The sequence below is a fragment of the Taudactylus pleione genome, unplaced genomic scaffold (genome assembly GCF_031769625.1).
Source record: "Taudactylus pleione unplaced genomic scaffold, aTauple2 ptg001032l, whole genome shotgun sequence".
Taxonomy (NCBI): Eukaryota; Metazoa; Chordata; class Amphibia; order Anura; family Myobatrachidae; genus Taudactylus; species Taudactylus pleione.
The window spans coordinates 8,513,279-8,537,126 of record NW_028285433.1 but is presented as its reverse complement, the minus strand read 5'-3'; the positions used below and the strand labels follow the sequence as shown (position 1 = coordinate 8,537,126).

The window sequence follows — 23,848 nt, the reverse complement described above, 5'->3', positions numbered from 1 at the left end:
TTGTATTAAAGGTTGTCTGTGCTTCCAATTGCTCTTACACATGGTATTTTAATTGCTTGTGGTCTAATTGTGCTCCGTTTACCCTTTTCGGAATAAAGCACAAACAGAGGTTCATTGATCAATGGATGGATAATGGATAGATAATGGATGGATAATGGATAGATAATGGATAGACAATGGATTGATAATGGCTTAAAAATGTAAAGTAAGAAATGTCCATGGATACTGTTTATTATATGGATCAATGATTCCTATTACAAGCCCCTTTTGTGATCATTATGAGATGCAGGTAATAAAGCCATATGCAGGACTCCTATACGTATTGTAGTCCCAGCATATACTGTAGGTGCTAATTATTTAGTAAAGTAGCCAACAATTAGGGGTGTAGAAATATTAGTGCTGCCCATAGCATATATCCCAATATTTGGGAGCATAGAATGGACACAGGGGGCATGACCGTGGCATACTAGGTCATGGGGGAATATCTCCCAATCCCCTTTGCAGATTAAGACAATTGCAGGACAGTGGGGCAGTCACCACAAGTTGGAACTATCCCGCTGAAACAGCAAATAATTATATTTTGCTTTCATTTTCTAAAATGATGGAATCTGTTTACATCAACTCCTTTACTATGATAATATGTGAAACAGGTTTTGTTACTGTCCCCTTAAAATCACAAATAATAATTTTGGATAAATGAGCTGACTGTGTGGAATTACCATTGGCCTGACAGCTACAGTGGAGCCTAATTGCAGCGTAAATGGTGTTGACATGGAATAACTAATGGGCAACAGTGTACATTGTAACACAAGTACATTGTGATATCCCCAGTAGCAGAAACACCCAAACTGCAGTGGGTGCATGTTCAGTCAGACAGCACGCAGTCAGAGGAGTCACTGGGTCTGGTGACACCAACCTGGTATGTGAAAAAGGGGCGTGGCCTAAATAAAGGGACGTGACCTAGCGGGGGTTCTGGATAACATCACTCCGGGCGAAGCCTAGCATCGCCGGATATGCTGGGCTGCCCCCAGAGACTGGGCAGTCTGCACTGTCGGCTCCTCTTCTATGAGAGGAGCCAGGTGCTGCAGGAAAATGTCACACTGCAGCACCAGGCTCCTGTCACTGCAGAGGAGCGGCCATTTTGGTGTCACCCCCTCAGAGGGTGACACCCGGGTGCATCCCGCACCCTCCTCATGACGCCACTGCATGCAGTCCACCAACAACAAACTGCAAGCAGAAGCATTTCACAAGCTCTGGATTACAGTACATGAAAGCTGAACCCCAAGTAAGTCGTTTTGGGAATAGGTTTTGATTTTTGACTTTGTGTTTACTGTCCCTTTAATAAAGATCTGTATGTCAATAAGGTACTGTATATTTCCAGGGCCGGTTCTAGACATTGTGGAGCTCAGGGCGAAACTTCCCAGTTGCGCCACCACCTCCAAAAAAAGTAAAACATGGATGGCGTTCCTCTGCGCGCCCTTCCGGAAAAGGGGCATGTCCTTGCGGAACACCCCCAATTCATCACACTGTGGGGCATGCCCAGCACTTATGGAGGTGCTGGTCTTCACCCAAGCTCTCCCTCATGGCGAATAAATGCCATGCGCAGTAAAGCGCCTTGCACAGTATGTCTTACACAGTAATGGCCTTTATAACACATTATGCCACAAGCGGTAATGGCCTTTATAACACATGCCACATTCAGTAATGCCCTTTATAACACATTATGCCACACGCAGTAATACCCTTTATAATACATAGTAATGGCCTTTATAACACATTATGCAACACACAGTAATGGCCTTAATAACACATTATGCCACATGCAGTAATGCCCTTTATAACACATTATTCCACACGCAGTAATGGCCTTTATAACACATTATGCAACACACAGTAATGGCCTTTATAACACATTATGCCACATGCAGTAATGCCCTTTATATCACATTATGCCACACACAGTAATGCCCTTTATAATACATACTAATGGCCTTTATAACACATTATGCAACACACAGTAATTGCCTTTATAACACATTATGCCACATGCAGTAATGTCCTTTATATCACATTATGCCACACACAGTAATGCCCTTTATAGTACATAGTAATGGCCTTTATAACACATTATGCTACACACAGTAATGGCCTTTATAACACATTATGCCACACCCAGTAATGGCCTGTCTAAAACATTATGCCACACGCAGTAATGCCCTGTATAACACATTATGCCACACGCAGTAATGCCCTGTATAACACATTATGCCACACGCAGTAATGCCCTGTATAACACATTATGCCACATGCAGTAATGGCCTTTATATCACATTATGCCACACACAGTAATGCCCTGTATAACACATTATGCCACACGCAGTAATGCCCTGTATAACACATTATGCCACATACAGTAATGGCCTTTATAACACATTATGCCACATGCAGTAATGCCCTTTATATCACATTATGCCACACGCAGTAATGCCCTGTATAACACATTATGCCACATGCAGTAATGGCCTTTATAACACATTATGCCACTTGCAGTAATGCCCTTTATATCACATTATGCCACACACAGTAATGCCCTTTATAATACATAGTAATGCCCTGTATAACACATTATGCCACATGCAGTAATGGCCTTTATAACACATTATGACACATGCAGTAATTCCCTGTATAACACATTATGCCACATGCAGTAATGCCCTGTATAACACATTATGCCCCACACAGTAATGCCCTGTATAACACATTATGCCACATACAGTAATGCCCTGTATAACACATTGTGCCACACGCAGTAATGCCCTGTATAACACATTATGCCACAGGCAGTAATGCCCTTTATAACACATTATGACACATGCAGTAATTCCCTGTATAACACATTATGCCACATGCAGTAATGCCCTGTATAACACATTATGCCACACGCAGTAATGCCCTGTATAACACATTATGCCACATGCAGTAATGGCCTTTATAACACATTATGCCACATGCAGTAATGCCCTTTAGATCACATTTTGCCACACGCAGTAATGCCCTTTATAATACATAGTAATGCCCTGTATAACACATTATGCCACATGCAGTAATGGCCTTTATAACACATTATGACACATGCAGTAATTCCCTGTATAACACATTATGCCACATGCAGTAATGCCCTGTATAACACATTATGCTCCACGCAGTAATGCCCTGTATAACACATTATGCCACTCCCAGTAATGCCCTGTATAACACATTATGACACACGCAGTAATGCCCTGTATAACACATTATGCCACATGCAGTAATGGCCTTTATAACACATTATGCCACATGCAGTAATGGCCTTTATAACACATTATGCCACATGCAGTAATGCCCTTTATATCACATTATGCCACACACAGTAATGCCCTTTATAATACATAGTAATGCCCTGTATAACACATTATGCCACATGCAGTAATGCCCTTTATAACACATTATGACACATGCAGTAATGCCCTGTATAACACATTATGCCACATGCAGTAATGGCCTTTATAACACATTATGCCACAGGCAGTAATGCCCTTTATAACACATTATGACACATGCAGTAATTCCCTGTATAACACATTATGCCACATGCAGTAATGCCCTGTATAACACATTATGCCACACGCAGTAATGCCCTGTATAACACATTATGCCACATGCAGTAATGGCCTTTATAACACATTATGCCACATGCAGTAATGCCCTTTAGATCACATTTTGCCACACGCAGTAATGCCCTTTATAATACATAGTAATGCCCTGTATAACACATTATGCCACATGCAGTAATGGCCTTTATAACACATTATGACACATGCAGTAATTCCCTGTATAACACATTATGCCACATGCAGTAATGCCCTGTATAACACATTATGCTCCACGCAGTAATGCCCTGTATAACACATTATGCCACTCCCAGTAATGCCCTGTATAACACATTATGACACACGCAGTAATGCCCTGTATAACACATTATGCCACATGCAGTAATGGCCTTTATAACACATTATGCCACATGCAGTAATGGCCTTTATAACACATTATGCCACATGCAGTAATGCCCTTTATATCACATTATGCCACACACAGTAATGCCCTTTATAATACATAGTAATGCCCTGTATAACACATTATGCCACATGCAGTAATGCCCTTTATAACACATTATGACACATGCAGTAATGCCCTGTATAACACATTATGCCACATGCAGTAATGCCCTGTATAACACATTATGCCACACGCAGTAATGCCCTGTACAACACATAATGCCACACGCAGTAATGCCCTGTATAACACGTTATGACACGCGCAGTAATGCCCTGTATAACACATTATGCCACGCGCAGTAATGGCCTTTATAACACATTATGCCACACGCAGTAATGACCTGTATAACACATTATGCTATATGCAGTGCCCCCAGTAGTAATGCCCCCTACAGTAGTGCCCCCAGTAGTGATGCTCCCCAGTAGTAATGCTCCCATTAGTAATGCCCCCATTACTAGTGCCCCCATTAGTAGTATCCCCAGTAGTAATGCCCCCATTAGTAATGCTCCCCAGTAGTAATGCCCCCTATAGTAGTGCCCCCATTACTAGTACCCCCATTAGTAATGCCCCCAGTAGTAATGCCCCCATCAGTAATGCCCCCTATAGTCATGCCTTCAGTAGTAATGCCCCCTATAGTAGTGCCCCCTATAGTAATCCCCCCAGTAGTAATGCCCCTATAGTCGTGCCCCCAGAGCTGGTGCTTCTAAAAAAAAAATACAAACACAATACTTACCTTAAGCCCCGCTCCTGCTTTTGCTGTGGTCCGGTCCGACCGCGGTTCTATCTATGGGAGATCCATAGTGCTCTCTGCAGTAGCCGGAGCCCAGGAGTGAGCTCCGGCTCTTCGGATCTATGGGAAAGACGTCATGACATCCCTCCCATAGTACTCTGTGCCGGAAACCGGAGCTTAGGAGTGAGCTCCGGCTTTCGGCTGCCGTTGCAGGTAGGGAGCAGGGTGCCCGCTGGTAACAAATCTCAGCGGCGCCCAGCAAATGGAGCCTCCCTGCGGCGGCTATAAGGGGGGTGCGGGACCGGCGCAGGTTTTATTTTTTTTCTGGGTTTTGTTTTTTTTCCTCTTGTTTATTTATCTCTGGGACTCAGTGGTGCCATCTAGGGGCCGGAACTCCGGGCGACGGCCCTGTTAGCCTGCCCCTAGAACCGTCACTGTAGATGTCTTAAAATTGATCTGCAAATTTATTCATGCTCTTCTTTTTATTTTGCATAGCTACTGTAGTATCTTTTTTTACACCCAAGTTTTTTTATTTTTTTTAACCAATGGTTTTTCATTATAGCCAATATTTGTTTTTTCTACATTTTCATTCAGAGGACTGTGGATAGTCTGCTTAAATTATTTTAAGCTTTGCAAAATGGATTGAAAAGAATCAAGTAAACTTTAAGGGGCATATGTATCAAAACTTGTGAGATACAATTGTGAGATATATATCACCAACCAATCAGCTTCTAACTTACATTTTGCAGACTGTGAGTAAGAAATGATAGTTTGGAGCTGATTGGTTGGTGATATATATTTCACAATTTTATCTCACATCAAGCTTTGATATATATGCCCCTAAATCTTCATTATTTTCTGGATCACTCAAATTATGATACATGACAGATCTGTGGTTATTTGCTAATGCAATACAATGCAGAGTGCAAGGGTCGAAATCCTCTTTGCCAAGTGTTCATCCATTACATAAATAGTCCGGCGGCTGTTTTGTGTAATCCATGAGTGTAACATCTATTGTTGGTATATTTATAAATAAACAAGTTGGCAGTTTTATTAACTTTTGTAAAAAAAGCCTGGATCATGAAACAGTCACCTTATGTGACATCTAAGACAAACACAGGAAAAGTGAAATTGCAGTCAAGATATACAGGGTGAGATGTACTAAACAGAAAATGTGTCCAAAACTCAGAAAACTGCCATTTTCTGAGTTTTGGCCGCATTTCCTATATGTACGGTACCAAGCTCTGGAATGTGTTACTTTTCAGAGGTTGGAACCTATGGGCTTCTTTCGCAGTCTGCACTGAGAGGGATCCAATCGGATCACTCCCAGCAACCCCTGCAGCGCATCTGTCATACAATGCACGCGCAGGAGCTCTCTTTTCGGAAGAGCTGTCTTTTGCTAATTTTGTCACAATTGCAGATACATACCTGCATTATTACGCTGGTATGTACCAGATAAGAGGCGGGATGTACAGCAACCAAAATGCAATGTTTTACACTTTATTCGGATTTGGTACAGGCTACTTACTGACCAAACTGTGCATATTTAAAAAATATTAGATTGGATTAAAATACTCCAAAAATATCATTAGAGGCTATGTATATATGCAATCACTCTGTCACACAATCAGTATACTTTGAAAGTGTAATAATGAAACCATCACTTTGGAATTGCTCAAGCAGTATCTGATTAAAGGACCACAAAACATAAAATATAAGTTGCCTTGGATAAAGCTACTAGTACTAAATAGTGTTATTACAGGAGTGATTATAGATATAGCTGTGACTGTTGGTAAATACATGTGTCTAGTACACAGCAGATTCCTTGTTTGTTATCTCAGATTGTGCAATCACTTGCTGTTATGAATCCCACTGCCTGCTCCATGTGAGACCCTTAGAACCCGGCTAGCGAGATCTTCTACCAATAACAACCGCCCGTTGTTCCCTTAGAACTGGGATACGTTCACCGGTACTTAGGCGGCTGCCTGGACTTATGCTCGAGGTAGTAGCGGCTCACATGGAGATACAGGGTAATTCAACAGGTAAAGAATGTACCGTTAGTACTGACACAGTTGATAATTTTAAGGATATCGATGGTAAAGATGTTGTGAGAGTACAGTTTGTTTTTTTGGCAATAGCTTGGGAGTCGATGGTGTGGCAGCTGTGCCGATGGTGCAGCAATGGTGCCGATGGTGCGGCAGTGATGCAGATGGTGCGGCAATTATGCCGATGGTGCGGCAATGGTGCTGATGGTGCAGCAGTGATGCCAATGGTGCAGCAATTAAGCCAATGGTGCGGCAATGGTGCCGATGATGCGGCAGTGATGCCGATAGTGCGGCAATTAGCCGTAGATAAGCAGTTTATGGTTTGATAATGGCTTTCGGAGCCGATGGTGCGGCAAGTGTGCCAATGTGGCAGCGATGGTGCTGATGTTGGGGCAATTGCCATGGATAAACAGTCTATGGTTTGATGATGGCTTTGAGAGCCGATGGTGCGGCAAGTGTGCCGATGTTGGCAGCGATGGTGCCGATATTGGGGCAATTGCCGTGGATAAACAGTCTATGGTTTGATGATGGCTTTGAGAGCCGATGGTGCAAGTGTGCCGATGTTGGCAGCGATGGTGCAGATGTTGGGGCTATTGCTGTAGGATGAACGTTGACAGCACGGGAGCTGCTGGATATGGCTAGGAAGCCGTTTGGAGATTGGCGGTAGCACGAAAGCTATTTGGAGCGGCCTGGAAGCCGTATGGTGAACGTTGGCAGCACGGAAGCTGCTGGATACAGCTAGGAAGCCGTTTGGAGATTGGTGGTAGCACGGAAGCTACTTGGAGCGGCTAAGAAGCCGTATGGTGAACAATGGCAGCACGGGAGCTGCTAGATGCTTCCAGGAAGCCGTTTGGAGATAGATGGTAGCACGGAAGCTACTTGGAGCGGTTAGGAAGCCATGTGGGAGTTCAGTGAACTGGAGAACATGAACAACCTGATTCTGCAGCCAGGCTGAGGGAACTCACAGACACTCTATAGTCGGCACAGGTGCAATAGATCAGTGAGTGCAAATAGGCTGAAGTCCCAATCAGGTTTGCACTTGTGGAAAACAGATCACTTCCTGAGGTGTGCCAATCTCCTAGCAACAGGAAGAACTGGAGTAACCCCATCCTGTCTGGGCATACTGTCAGAAAGTGTCAAGTCGTGACTGTGACTTGTAACAGTACCCCGCCCTTGATGCGGGTTGTAGAACCCCCAAAACCTGGTTTGTCTGGAAACTCCTGAAAGAAGCATCTTCTCAACCTGGGAGCATGTAATGCAGTATCAGGAACCCAGGAACGTTCCTCCGGACCATAGCCCTTCCAGTGGACTAAAACATGTAGAGGACCCTTGGAAATTCTAGAGTCCAAGTTCTTCTCCACTATGAACTCGTGTTACCATGGACCATCACCAAAGCAGGCCTGGTAGAGGACCTGAGTTTGAATTTGGCTGAAGAGAAGACCAGTTTGAGCAAGGAACAATGGAAAGTATTATTAATACGGAGAGAGTTGGGCAATTGAAGTTTGAAGGCTACTGGGTTCACCTGTGAAGTAATTTGGAATGGACCAATAAATCTGGGACCCAACTTCTGTGTACGCTGACAGAGCTTGATGTTTTGGTGGAGAGCCAAACCAAATCACCTTTCTTAAAGCAACATGACCTCCGATGCTTGTCAACAGGTTCTTTGAAGCGGAGAGATACCTTCCGAAGGCTTTGATGAACCTTGCCCCAAATATGTCGGAGCCAAGAGACAGAAGAAGAAGCTGGTGATCCGGAGTCAAAGGTATTTGACATTGGATGTTGTCTTGTAACACAGAAGAATGGGCATACAGAAGATGCAGAATGGCATGAATCATTAAAAGCAAACTCAGCAAGCGGCAGATGAGATACCCAGTCATTATGACACTTGGAAACATAGCAGCATAGATATTGTTCCAGACACTGATTAACGCGCTCAGTCTGTCCATTCGACTGAGGATGGTAACCTGAAGAAAGACTAAGCTCAATGCCCAGAGAGGAACAGAACACTCTCCAGGACTGTGCCACAAATTGTGATCCTCGATCTGACACTATATCCATCAGTAAGCCATGTACCCAAAAAATGTGTTGAAGAAACAGGCCGGAGAGGTCCTTAGTGGAAGGAAGTTTTTGCAATGGTATGAAGTGTGCCATTTTGCTAAACCGGTCCACCACCATCCAGATAACGAAACATCGAGCAGATAGTGGGAGGTCAACGATGAAATCCATGGCAATGTGAGTCCAGGGTCTCCTCGGTATGGAAAGTGGAAGTAACAGACCAGAAGGAGCCGTCCGAGGTGTTTTATTACGGGCACATACCTCACATGCCAAGACAAATTCATGCACATCTTTGTTCAAAGACTGCCACCAAACAGAGCGGGAGAGTAGTTCTAAAGTCTCACTGATGCCAGGATGGCCAGCAACTCGAGAGGCATAGAAATCCAGAAGAACTGCTCTTCTAAACTTCTCTGGGACAAACAATCGACCAGAAGTCTTCTCCGGAGGTGCTTCCGATTGACATGCCCGAATGAGATCTGCCAGATTTCGGGTGAGTGCACAGTGGAAGAAAGAGTCAGGAATGATAGCTTCATCTGACCTGGATATCTGTTGACTAGGTCCAAAACTTCTGGAAAGGGCGTCAGCCTTGATGTTCTTGGAACCAGGACGGAAGGAGATGAGGAAGTTGAACCGCGTAAAAAATAAAGCCCAGCGTGCCTGCCGGGAATTCAACCTTTTAGCGGACTGAATGTAGGACAGGTTCTTGTGGTCAGTAAGAACCAAAATTTGGTGTTTGGCCCCCTCCAGCCAGTGTCTCCAGTCCTCGAAGGCCCATTTAATAGCTAGTAATTCCCGATTTTCTACATCATAATTGCATTCAGCAGAGGAAAATTTGCGAGAAAAGAATGCACACCGGTGCAACTTACTATCTGCAGGGTCTTTCTGTGACAAAATGGATCCAGCTCCTACTTCAGAGGCCTCTACCTCTAAGATAAAAGGAAGGTCAGGATCAGGATGCCGAAGAACAGGAGCCTGAGTGAAAGCAATTTTGAGAGTTTTGAAAGACTGGATAGTATCAATTGGCCAGTTTAAAGTATCCGCTCCTTTTTTAGTCAGATTAACAATGGGTGCCACAATACTGGAAAAGGATTTAATAAATCGCCGGTAATAGTTAGAAAAGCCGCGGAACCGCTGGATGGCCTTAAGGGAAGTTAGTTGGTCCCACTTAAGTATGGCCTCGACTTTTCCATGATCTATAGAAAATCCCTTGGACGAGATTGTATACCCCAGAAAAGAAACCTGAGTGACGTCAAATTCACATTTCTCCAACTTGGCGTACAGATGGTTCTCCCGCAATTTTTGGAGAACCTGTCGCACGTGGTGATGATGTTGATCCAGTGAATGGGAAAAAATTAGGATGTCATCCAGATATATGACCATGAACACCCCCAAAAACTCCCGAAGAATATCATTGACCAGGTCCTGAAACACAGCTGGGGCATTGAATAAGCCAAATGGCATGACTAGATACTCGCAGTGTCCAGAATGAGTACTGATGGCCGTTTTCCACTCGTCTCCACTCATGATTCGAATCAGGTTGTATGCCCCTCGGAGGTCAATCTTGGAGAAGATATTAGCCTGATGCAGTTGATCAAACATTACCGGAATGAGAGGTAACGGATATGAATTTTTTACCGTAATGTTGTTGAGTCCTCTGTAGTCAATACAGGGATGAAGAGATCCATCCTTCTTACCCACGAAGAAAAACCAGCTCCCAATGGTGATTTTGCGGGACAGATGAATCCTTTAGCCAAGGCATCCTCAATGTACTCTCTCATAGCTTTGTCCTACGGTATAGAAAGGGAATACAACCGGCCTTTGGGTAACTTGGCGTCTGGAATCAAGTTGATGGCACAATCGTAAGATCTATGTGGATGAAGAACATCCGCAAGTTTTTTTGAGAAAACGTCAGCGTAATCCTGGTACTGAAGCGGAATCGATAGAGATGTCTCAGCAACGTTAGCAAGTACGGACCCAATAGGCATGGTCAAACAACGATTCTGACAAATCTGACTCCATTTGATTATCTCACCGGATTGCCAATCAATCACGGGATTAGGGACCTCATTCAGAGTCGGTCGAAGCGGCCGCTCGGTCATACGGGAAAAGGGGCCGTATATGCAAATGATTCCCTCGCAAGTTGCGTCCCTAAGTTCGGATCGGTAGCTGGCCGACCAAGGGGAGGAAGCAGTCGGAAGACAAAAAAATACGCCCCCTTCTCGTACGCATTACACGTCATCTCCGGGCATATAAGGATTAATCGAGACCATCGGGAACCATCGGAACTGGTCGTAGAGCTTAAGGTTGACCATACCCTCTCTTAAGCTCTACGATCATGTCAGTGTATAAACCTCCCATGTCACATGTGCCATGAGGCTACTTTGTTAATTATGCACTCCCATAAACCGTGTGCACTCCCACAAAACGCCATTCGCATAATTAGGCACGCCTGCGTTCGGATCTCCACTCCCCCGTTTTCAAGCACCTTCCCCTGTTACCACCCACAAACGCCTCAATCTGTCACTCAAACTACCGACCTGGCTGTGTTCAAGGAGAGAGAAATTTCTGATCGTAGCGGCTAGTTTGCACACGCGCATTGCGAACTTTACGCATGCGCAGTATAGCGAACATCAGTGGCGTACGACCGTGCGGCCGCTTCGACCAACTCTGAATGAGGTCCTATGTTGCTTAAGCCATGGAAAACCAAGAACGACTGGAGCCAAGGGACAATGGAGGAGATAAAAAGACAAAGGGCCTGATTCAGAGCCGGACGCTATTTGCGGACGGTCGTTCCAAAAAAGGGGCCGGCTATTTAAATTGAGCGCTCGCTCTTTGCGGTTTGTTGATGCCTCTATGTTTGAGCGAGTGAACGAAAATTGCGCTCGCTATTTTGTAAAGACGCCCCTTTGCCGTTCGCAACACACGTCATCTCCGGTATTTATTAGATTAATCGGGTACATCGAAAGGCATCTGAACTGCTCGCAGTGCTTGTGGTAGGTTTTTCCTACCGCAATCACTGCGAGCAGTTCAGGCTAAAAGAAAACCAAGTGATGTGGTCGATGACGCTCCTTTACTAATTATGCACTCCCATTAAACGCCCTTTTGACCATTTGGCACGCCTGCGTTCGGATCTCCACTGCCCCATTTTCAAGCACCTTCCCCTGTTACCACCCACAAACGGTACATTCTGACATTCAAATTAGCAGCCCCTAGCAGTTTTGCGAGTGCACGATTTCCGACCGCAATGACTGGTTTACGCATGCGCATTACGACCCATACGCATGCGCAGTTGTGCGAACATCGCTCAGAGCGAACGAGCGGCTCTGAATCAGGCCCAAAGTCTCCGCGTGTAAGGAACCCACCAATAAACAGAGAGGAGGTGTCTTAAACTTCACATGACCTGATGAAATCAAACCTCCGTCTAGACCACAGATAGGAATTTCTTGTTCCAAAGGGACAGCTGGTATTCCCAGAGTGCGAAAGAAAAGAAAATCCATAAAATTGCCGGCTGCCCCGCTATCCAGGAAGGCTGAAATAGACAAAGTGGAGTTGGCGAGCTGGATGACTGCTGGGATTAAAATAGAATTTTTGGAGAAAATGGATGCCAGGCCTAAATGCAAATCCTCCCAAACACTTAGGCCTTGTCTTTTACTGGTCTGAGTGGACAGTTATTCACCATGTGCCTCTTGTCACCGCAGTACATACAGAGGCCAAGAGACCGTCTTCTGCGTCTCTCTACTGACGATAGGCGAGAGGCGCCAATCTGCATAGGTTCCTCTGTGACCGAGGATGGAACCCAAGCGGGAGAACAAGGCAATCTGATGGGAGGATCTTGTTAACGTTTGCGTTCCCATAACCGCCGGTCAATCCTTATGGCTTGTTGCATGAGTTCATCCAATGATTCAGAGTGTGAATGTTGCACAAGGATGTCCTTGATGGCCTCAGAAAGACCAACACGATATTGGCTATGTAAAGCCGGGTCGTTCCAACTGGAGTCATTAGCCCATCTGCGAAACTCTGATGAGTAATCCTCTGCTGCCTTCTTGCCCTGTTTGAGAGCACGCAACTTGGACTCAGCCAAAGCAACATGGTCCCGGTCGTCATACAATAGGCCCAAGGCCGTAAAGAAAGGCTCCACTGACTGTAATGCCGCGTGAGTAAAAGGCAGTCCAAAGGCCCAAGTCTGTGGGTCCCCCTGAAGGAGAGAGATTACTATTCCAACTTGTTGCAACGGTGTCTCTGAAGAGGCCGGACAAACTCGAAAATAGAGCTTGCAACTTTCACGAAAGTTTAAAAACTGTTGGCGATCCCCAGAAAACCGATCTGGCAAATTCATCTTAAGATCTAGATGAGGAACTGCATGCACAGGAGAACGGTTCTCTTCAACTCATATAGTGAGTTCTTGGACTTTCTGGGTGAGAGTTTGGATCTGGGCTGCAAGCATCTGAGCAAGACTCTGGACCTCATTCAGAGGCGGTCGCATGGAAGTGATAGGTAGCACCCAAAGTGATCAAGTGTATGCAAAACGAGCGCTCAGTTGCAACGCACATCGTAAGCGCGGAAACACCCACAATAATGAAAGCACACCTCCTATCTCTACGGTCTAATTCAGAGTCGGTCACAGGTGGCAACCTACGTCAGCACGATTAACACCTGTTACATTGTTAATTGCCTACAAACATCGGTTGAGGCAGAAACCATCGTCAGCACTCGCAATGCTTAAGGTAGACCCTGGGCTACCATTAGCTCTGCGAGCAGTAGCATCGTTATTGCAACGAGATGACGTGTGTGATGACTCGCTCAGTAATATATGCACGCCCTTAAAACGCCTTTTTTAAGGTCAAACACACCTGCGTGCGCACCCCCCCCCCCTGTTCACAAGCACCTTCCCCTGTAGCCACCCACAAACAGCACGAAATGTCAATCACAGCTATGACCTCGTAGTGACTAGCGAGCAAGAGGATTGTGGTCGGGAAAACAGGCTTGCGCTCCGTCTTGCGCATGCGCGAGACCCAAATAGCGACAGGCAATCCGTCGCTCCGGGTCTCGCACCAAAGGGGGCGTGCTGTCGATGTTGAGTGACAGCACGCCCCCTTTGGTGGGCGGGCCGGGGGGGTGGCTGCCCAATCGGAGGCGTTCCCATGAGAACGCCTACCGTCTGGGGGCAGCCCCACTGACATCACAAGTGATGTCAGTGGTAGAGCTGTCGGCTCTATTTGAGCCGAAAGCTCTCTGGGGCTTGCGGCCACGAGACCCTACCACAAGGGTCTCGTCGCAAGCCCGATGGTCGCGATGGTCTTGACCATCGCAACCATCACACTGGCCGCTCGCATTAGCTGTGGGTGGCAACCCACAGCAATGCGAGCAGCCAGGAGGCCGCTCCATAAAAAACAAAAGACGCCGTGATTCAGAGCGAGCGCTCTGTCAGAGCATCCGGCTCTGAATCAGGGCCACTGTCAGAAAGTGTCAAGTCGTGACTGCGACTTGTAACACTTGCTTTCAGTTGTATAGTATTTCTCAATACAATGTCAAATATCTTTTAATATATCTTCTGATGCTTTGCTCTTCAGTGAACTGACAGTACAATTGAATATGAAGCTGCCTGCTCACAGCAAGATTTTGGTTGGTCAACTAATGACAAATTGATTAAGTAGAAAGGTCTACCCCCAGCCAAATGCAATACAATAAGAGTGGATCATTGTGATCAGAACAGATATGTACAAATTGGTCTTTGACAATAGGACAAATTGTTGTTAACCTGTTTCCAATGGTATCCTTTAATTGGAATATGCGTGGCAATTGTTTGTTCTTGTTTTATCCCCATGAATGTTTTACAGTCCCATGTGCAAAGTGGGGGGACATGACGAAGCCTTGTCAGGCTCGCATCCTATGGGTCATCTAAAATAGTGCAAGGGCTTGCGGAGCACATAGGCCCATGAGTCTGGCAGAGCCCTACTACAAACACCCTTCACCAAGTACAAACTTACTGTACACTGTGCTGTGCAGTAGGTCACTCCAAATACACAAATTCCATCTTTCCCGACGATTTCTTGAGAAAGATGTCGCTAATACATGAGATTGTGAAGACTTTGGTACTGTGCCAGTGTTATTACTATTTTCTGAACATATGCCATATTTCCTAAGACATTGTCGGCAAGTTGGCACCACCAGTAGCAGGTATAGGGGAGATGCTGTGTAGGGGTAGGGTCCTCTGTACAAGAGATGGCCTGCTGCACATAGGGCACCCCATTCTGCTTGCATTCACTGAAACCACTGTGTTCATTATATTGTTCTCCTTTCTATTTTTAATATTTGTTTTGTCTTCATGTCTGATGCGCTGGAGCACCTAAAAATGATTTTATGTTAGCAACACTGTACATTTATACACATGATTGTGAACATTTGTGCATGGTATCTTACAGACCTGATAGGAATGTTATTACGTGTCCATGTTATTTCTGATTGCGGATTCGAATCAACTGCGCACATGAAAGTGGCAACGTCTTCCACTAATCCATCAAGTGTTTCAAGGGGCGTGGTAATGAAAGGAGCTAAGTAAAGAAGCACATAATAGTTAATTGCGACATACACAAATCTCAAAAACCGCAACATAAATACTGCCATATATAAGTAAATAGCAATCAGCTTAAATACATGAAGGTAGCAGTGTGAGATCAAAGATTTACTGACTATTGAAAACATTAAGGACATTAAGTACTGTAGCTAAGAAAAACATAAACAGCATGGTATAAAAGGAGTTAAAGTGAGAGACCGCTTGTGATTGGCTGGTTGGCTATTTAGTAATAATTATAGTCAAGGTCTAAAAATGGAAAGGGGAACACAATTCTGTAATGTCATGTATGCTATGATTTGAACTACTGTTTCCAAATGATCCGCATAACATTGCAAAATCTACCCTGCAACTCCACCCTCACAAGGGGGAAAATGTTATAGCCTGTGCGATGCAGGCATCGATGAGTTTCCAGCCCGTTGTTATTTAAAGGGGCAATTATTTCAAAGTAAAAAATAACCTGGGAACTTGCAGGCTATTACATTTAACCCGAACTTGACTCTCCAGATGGGGCATTGGATGATACCTGCACTAGTACGGAAAAAGTTCTCTGTCATCATACTAGGAGTGCCTTTTACCTGAACTCACATGTATGTTTATCTAGTCTATTATAGGTCTGTACATACTGTCCTTATATTTGCATAGAAATACATTGTTACTTGTCACATATCTTAATGCAGATCCACCATCTAAAAAAAACTTGTCCAATAGTGTTACCTGAATGAATGAATTAATAAATAAATAAACAACTTGATTGATTTGATTATTTTATTTTATATATCACTAGCATATGGTGCGCACACAAGGTACCATTAAAATGGACGATATGAACGATAATGATATCGATCATATCGTTATCATTCATATTGTGCATTTTTTCAGTGCCCAACGACCTGTGATGCGCGCAATATCGTCCATCGCCCGTGCATGTAGGCCAACCTTGTTTTGGAGGTATGCTAAGTCCATTTTTCTTTTTTGTCATATTATGGACATGCTAACAAGAGGTATTTTTTTGTTCGTAGGCTCTGACATTACACTATTAATATACAGTACCCCCTGTGCAGACCACACCCCACCACATTGGCGACATCTCCCACATCACTAGCAACATCCGCGTGGCAGTGGACACACCCCCTGCGGCACATAATAGGCCCTTCATACATTTTAACTACAGGACCACGTGGACCATTATCTGGCAATGCATACACCACACATGGCAGCCATGTAATAAGTATCCCTGTCCTCTTTCACTCCCCTGCAGCAGATTGCCATGTTAGGAAGTAGATGTTTTTTTTCCTATTTGTCAGGAAATTCAATCCTGATCGGGAAAATTCCAGTAAATCAGAAAACAGTGATAATTCTAACTATGGCAATGTTTTAAGTTGAGTTCAGAAGAAAAAGCATGACCACCACTGGGGCTTTCAGACTTCCAGTCCCATAAGGACACTTTCCCAAAGATGCAGGAGGATTTGCAGGTCTCTGTAATACATAGGAAGTAAAACCTCATTTTACCTTACTATTGCATATCTTAAACTCAGTGTTGGGCTAAGTGGTGCTTTAGATTGGACCAAATAGAAAGAGTGTATATTTCACTTCCCCATAATATCATACTATGAAAACTCCCTGAAAGGGTTATTTATCAGTGATCTCTGCTTTTTAAAGTATTTTACTTGAAGTTTAAACATTTGCACATGTTTATACTCAAAGATTTCCAGGCTAGGGCAGTTTATATAAGAGTCATATCTTTTGCTGTGCATCTGGAATGAGTAAATGAATACTTGTTTTTGATGTGATTAGAAATATTTTCTTTTATTACATGGCCAAGAGCCATGAAGAAATCTGACTCAAGAAATACTATTTTACACCCCAATAAGCATCTATATTTGCTTAATTCAACGCGCTGTAATCTTCTGATTGTTACATAACTAAGATTTTAACCAACTGTACTGGATCCAAAAAATAAAACAGACTTTTCCAATGTTCCCAACAATTTACAGAATAGCATTGTACAGTTAAAAATAAAAAAGGTTGCTGTACAAAGACAAAAGTCCAGGAATGATGATGTTCGTCCATGCAAGATGACGTTTTGCCTCTTTCTGAGTTCCGTTTTTTTGGAGGGAAAAATCCGAACTCAACGTGCAAACTCGAAGCTATCCGAGCCTGCACATCCCTAGTTGTAAGCAGAGCAAAAAAGAACAAGTAACTTTACACCTTGCATTGCAGGTGGGGCAGATTTAACACGTGCAGATACTGTATTTAGATTTGAGAGGTGTGTGTCCAATCTAAATTGCTATGTAAAACTAAAGCCCCATTGTGTTCATAATGCAGTCCATTCTTACTGAATCATAATCAACAGGGGATGCAGTCAGAGCAGGGGCATGACATGGTGGCTTGTGGGCATGGTAACATGTATTACAGTGTGGCAGGGATATGGGTGGGCAGCTTGGTAGGTAAAGACCTGTAGCTTTTATTAGTATTGAGAATTTTTAAGCCTTGTGTTTATTTTAAATGATTGCCTCCAGGAGGGACCCAATACTAGTGGATTAGGCCCATGTAGAGGAATTGTATAATTACCTATGGTTTTTTAAATGTCCCCTGTGGGAGATCATGGAGGTAACATTTAGGTGGGTGGTCTGGAGCCAGGGCATTGTGAAGAGAGGGCCTGATTCAGCAGCGTACGCAATGCAATTACGTACACAGATCGAGCGATTGTTAACCACTGCACATGCGTATGCACCGCACTGTATATGCGCTGCGATCGCACTGCGATTACGGACACACTGAGGAATCCATTGCAGAGTGAGTGACTGGCTGTGAGCGTAGGGGGTGGTGACAGGGGAGTGGCTGGCAAAATGCAGGCATGTCTGTCTGTTTGAACGCCGTTTCCTGGGCGTGCATAAATTATCCACTGCGATTGCATACACAGCTTCAGTACTTACTGCGTGTGGCAAGACTTGCAGTTTCTGCAGCTGGTCAGACCTGGTGCAAATGTTCTGCGACAGGCTGATGTGCGTCAATGGTTCGGATGTATACGCAGGAGTGCGAGGTAGTACGGATGTAAGAAAGCAGCAGTGGGTGTATCTATGCCGGCTGAGCTGTGGCAGGCATTAGCATACTTTCGCAGTTGCGTTCCGTGCGAATTCACAGCTGCGTATGCAATAGCGATCCTTACTGAATCAGGCCCAGAGTCTATGCCACGATGACGGATTCAGCACAAATCATGTCAATAAGTCTCCAAGGGGGAAATTCAATTCAGTGCGATGTTGAATAGCGTCAGAAAGGAGTTCCCGGAGCTATTCAATTGTCCCAATCACGCCCGGCACTTAAGTCGGGAGATGCAGATTACTGTGCCTGAAGCCAGGTGTGTAGTCGCGGTAACCTGCATTCTCTGACTTGTGCAGTCCGCAATGCTGTTAGCACCCACGTTAAGCCTAAAAACAGCATAACGCCGCTAGTTTATTACAATTTCTGCTCGTACCTCAGGAGGGTGCGAGAACGAATCTCAGGAGGGGTTAACAGCGCGGTCAATTGTGCTGGGGACTCCTTCCCAGCACTATTCAACATTGCACTGAATTGAATCGTCCCTCAAGAGACTGATCTACTCTGCTAAGGTTCGAGGAGAACTCCCTTAAATTTAAGAGTTTCACTGCTGGGAGGCCCCAGGGGCTGGTGGGAGGGACAAGTACAGCTGGGAGATTTAGTTCTCCCAGCGCCCATTCAGGGGGCTACACTGACACTGGGGGACACACATACACATACAATGAGGTGTAATTTCTTTCCCCTATTTAAAAATAAATTAGAAAGTTTAAGATGATGTCTAAATATAGGCAGCTTTCAAAGAGGGATAGTGGCCGTGATTCAGAGCCGGACGCTCTGACAGAGCGCTCGCTCTGAAACAGGGCCATCCCTGCTCCTTTTTGGAGTGGCCTCCTGGCCGCTCGCATAGCTGTGGGTGACCACCCACAGCTATAGCGAGCGGCCAAAATGATGGTCGCGATGGTCAAGACCATCGCGACCATCGGGCTTACGATGAGACCCTTGCGGTAGGGTCTCGCTGCCGCAAGCCCTGGAGTGCTTTTGGCTCTATCAGAGCCAAAAGCACTCCCACTGACATCACTAGTGATGTCAGTGGGGCCGGCCCCAGACGGTAGGCGTTCCCATGGGAACGCCTCCGTCTGGGCAGCCAGGCCCCTGGCATGCCCACCAAAGGGGGCGTGGCTGCCCAGACGGAGGCTTACCCATGGGAACGCCTACCGTCTGGGGCCGGCCCCACTGACATCACTAGTGCAACCATCTTTTTGGCCGCTCGCTATAGCTGTGGGTGGTCACCCACAACTATGCGAGCGGTCACTCTAAAAAAAGAGAGGGAGGGCACTGATTCAGAGCGAGCGCTCTGACAGAGCATCCAACTTTGAATCAGGCCCTCTGTGTGTAGCTGCCGGCCGGGTCAGTCACAACAGCCTTGATAACTGCCCGGCAAGCAGCTGCACTGCAGTCTGTGCCCTTCTACTGTGAACGATGCTGGCGCCTCTTTCGGCTGTCAGTGACTGGCGACTGGTGTGTGACTGCGCATGCGCCACCAGAACCATCAACATGATCCCTTCCATCAGGTGCAAAATGCTCTAGTCCTGGACTTCCCACTAATTTATGATTGTCGTCACCTGTGTTAAACTAGATAACTGATGACTGTTGTGCTTAAACACAGGTGACAGCAATCATAAATTAGTGGGAAGTCCAGGACCAGAGCATTTTGTACGTTATGTGCTGCAGTTACCAGTTCTCACCATGTATTATTCTTGAGATCTTTGCAAAATGACTGAGGTGCTATGCTATGTATCAATGGTCAGTCACACTGACCGTTTCGCTTAATGATATCACCACCTCATGACAGGCCCTGCACATCCCCTTTCTTATTGCTTTTGCTGTCGCTGGCCATTTTTTTGTTTTTTCTGCCTAATGAAATTTTCCTTGTTGTGTGCAAACACACAAGTCACAGGTGCTGCTGTGTAATAAGAGCTGGTGCATACCCTCCAACATGACCCCTTCCATCAGGTACAGACTGCTCTAGTCCTGGACTTCCCACTAATTTATGATTGCCGTCACCTGTGCTGAAAGTAACACAACAGTCATCAGTTAACTAGTTTAGCACAGGTATTAATACATAGCATAGCGCCTCAGTCATTTTGCAAAGATCTCTAGAATACATGGGGTGAACCGGTAACTACAGCACGTATCGGACGCGGTTACTGATTAGGCAGCTCTCATCCCTTCATACATCTCCCCCAAAGTACCAACCAATCAGCTCCTAACTGTCATTTTTCAACAACCTGTAAAGTGACAGGAGCTGATTGGTTGGTACTTTATCTTTCTTCCAGAGGTATATTTACCAAAGGTCAATTATGTTTGAAAATTTAACAAAATCGATGGTGTGCTTCTGGGGATGAATTATACATTTACTAACAGACAATTTTTTATTTGGTTACTTAAGTATTAGTAAATGTGTGATTTAGCCCCAGAAAACACAACACAGATCTTAACAAAACCAAATTAAAATCGACCTTTAGTCGATTAAATTGAGACCTATAGCCTCCGGTTTTAATGAATCTGCCCCATTGTTTTTTTGCCAGGTAGCCTATCAGTATAGTAGGGGTTCTGATTAGTGAGGCTAGTATAGTGAGAGAAGCAGAAGGGATCTGCCTGCTTCACGGGTTCCGGAGTTTCCCTGCTTCCTTCCCTTTCTTGCTTGTTTGTGTGTGTCTTGTCTGTTTGTCTGTGCTGGCTTGTGTTTACATGAGAGCATTGCTTTTAGTAGCAGGAGTATAATTCCAGCATTGTAGTAAGGCGAGGAGGGGTGCTGCTCTCATGAGAGGACCTGGCATGTACATAAGGAATATTTATCTGGCCCAGTAGGGGGAAGAGGCTATTCTCACAATCCACTGTATGTGGGGAGCAGATATGTGCCCCTCTGTCATCATTTTCCCGTTCTGACAATAGTTAAGCAATGCTTTCTATGTCACTCTTCATTCTTTCCTTCATTCTAAAAAGTGTTTGTTAATAATTGAAGTTACCTTTAACTGTCAATAAATACATTTTATTTGGTGGTATTGGTATACGTTTAGTATGCCGGTGGCCGCAATACCGACCGCCGGCTTCCCGACTCCTCAATCCCGGCTAGGGCTAAATGACAGGCGTCTAAAATCTAGACGCCTGTCATTACCCCTATGCCAGGAGACCAGCACCCGGACTCCTTCCCAGCACTATTCAACATTGCACTGAATTGAATCGTCCCTCAAGAGACTGATCTACTCTGCTAAGGTTCGAGGAGAACTCCCTTAAATTTAAGAGTTTCACTGCTGGGAGGCCCCAGGGGCTGGTGGGAGGGACAAGTACAGCTGGGAGATTTAGTTCTCCCAGCGCCCATTCAGGGGGCTACACTGACACTGGGGGACACACATACACATACAATGAGGTGTAATTTCTTTCCCCTATTTAAAAATAAATTAGAAAGTTTAAGATGATGTCTAAATATAGGCAGCTTTCAAAGAGGGATAGTGGCCGTGATTCAGAGCCGGACGCTCTGACAGAGCGCTCGCTCTGAAACAGGGCCATCCCTGCTCCTTTTTGGAGTGGCCTCCTGGCCGCTCGCATAGCTGTGGGTGACCACCCACAGCTATAGCGAGCGGCCAAAATGATGGTCGCGATGGTCAAGACCATCGCGACCATCGGGCTTACGATGAGACCCTTGCGGTAGGGTCTCGCTGCCGCAAGCCCTGGAGTGCTTTTGGCTCTATCAGAGCCAAAAGCACTCCCACTGACATCACTAGTGATGTCAGTGGGGCCGGCCCCAGACGGTAGGCGTTCCCATGGGAACGCCTCCGTCTGGGCAGCCAGGCCCCTGGCATGCCCACCAAAGGGGGCGTGGCTGCCCAGACGGAGGCTTACCCATGGGAACGCCTACCGTCTGGGGCCGGCCCCACTGACATCACTAGTGCAACCATCTTTTTGGCCGCTCGCTATAGCTGTGGGTGGTCACCCACAACTATGCGAGCGGCCAGGTGGCCACTCTAAAAAAAGAGAGGGAGGGCACTGATTCAGAGCGAGCGCTCTGACAGAGCATCCAACTTTGAATCAGGCCCTCTGTGTGTAGCTGCCGGCCGGGTCAGTCACAACAGCCTTGATAACTGCCCGGCAAGCAGCTGCACTGCAGTCTGTGCCCTTCTACTGTGAACGATGCTGGCGCCTCTTTCGGCTGTCAGTGACTGGCGACTGGTGTGTGACTGCGCATGCGCCACCAGAACCATCAACATGATCCCTTCCATCAGGTGCAAAATGCTCTAGTCCTGGACTTCCCACTAATTTATGATTGTCGTCACCTGTGTTAAACTAGATAACTGATGACTGTTGTGCTTAAACACAGGTGACAGCAATCATAAATTAGTGGGAAGTCCAGGACCAGAGCATTTTGTACGTTATGTGCTGCAGTTACCAGTTCTCACCATGTATTATTCTTGAGATCTTTGCAAAATGACTGAGGTGCTATGCTATGTATCAATGGTCAGTCACACTGACCGTTTCGCTTAATGATATCACCACCTCATGACAGGCCCTGCACATCCCCTTTCTTATTGCTTTTGCTGTCGCTGGCCATTTTTTTGTTTTTTCTGCCTAATGAAATTTTCCTTGTTGTGTGCAAACACACAAGTCACAGGTGCTGCTGTGTAATAAGAGCTGGTGCATACCCTCCAACATGACCCCTTCCATCAGGTACAGACTGCTCTAGTCCTGGACTTCCCACTAATTTATGATTGCCGTCACCTGTGCTGAAAGTAACACAACAGTCATCAGTTAACTAGTTTAGCACAGGTATTAATACATAGCATAGCGCCTCAGTCATTTTGCAAAGATCTCTAGAATACATGGGGTGAACCGGTAACTACAGCACGTATCGGACGCGGTTACTGATTAGGCAGCTCTCATCCCTTCATACATCTCCCCCAAAGTACCAACCAATCAGCTCCTAACTGTCATTTTTCAACAACCTGTAAAGTGACAGGAGCTGATTGGTTGGTACTTTATCTTTCTTCCGGAGGTATATTTACCAAAGGTCAATTATGTTTGAAAATTTAACAAAATCGATGGTGTGCTTCTGGGGATGAATTATACATTTACTAACAGACAATTTTTTATTTGGTTACTTAAGTATTAGTAAATGTGTGATTTAGCCCCAGAAAACACAACACAGATCTTAACAAAACCAAATTAAAATCGACCTTTAGTCGATTAAATTGAGACCTATAGCCTCCGGTTTTAATGAATCTGCCCCATTGTTTTTTTGCCAGGTAGCCTATCAGT

General features: G+C 45.2%; 1 protein-coding gene across 1 annotated transcript in view; it reads right to left on the bottom strand.

The window, feature by feature from the left end:
• The window catches only part of MUSK (muscle associated receptor tyrosine kinase), a 208,099-nt gene that overhangs the window by 161,614 nt on the left and 22,637 nt on the right, over positions 1-23,848 (bottom strand). The window contains exon 2 of the mRNA XM_088461250.1: positions 15,350-15,476. Within this exon, the coding sequence (XP_088317376.1) occupies positions 15,350-15,476 (127 nt within the window). The remainder of the gene's footprint in view (positions 1-15,349; positions 15,477-23,848) is intronic.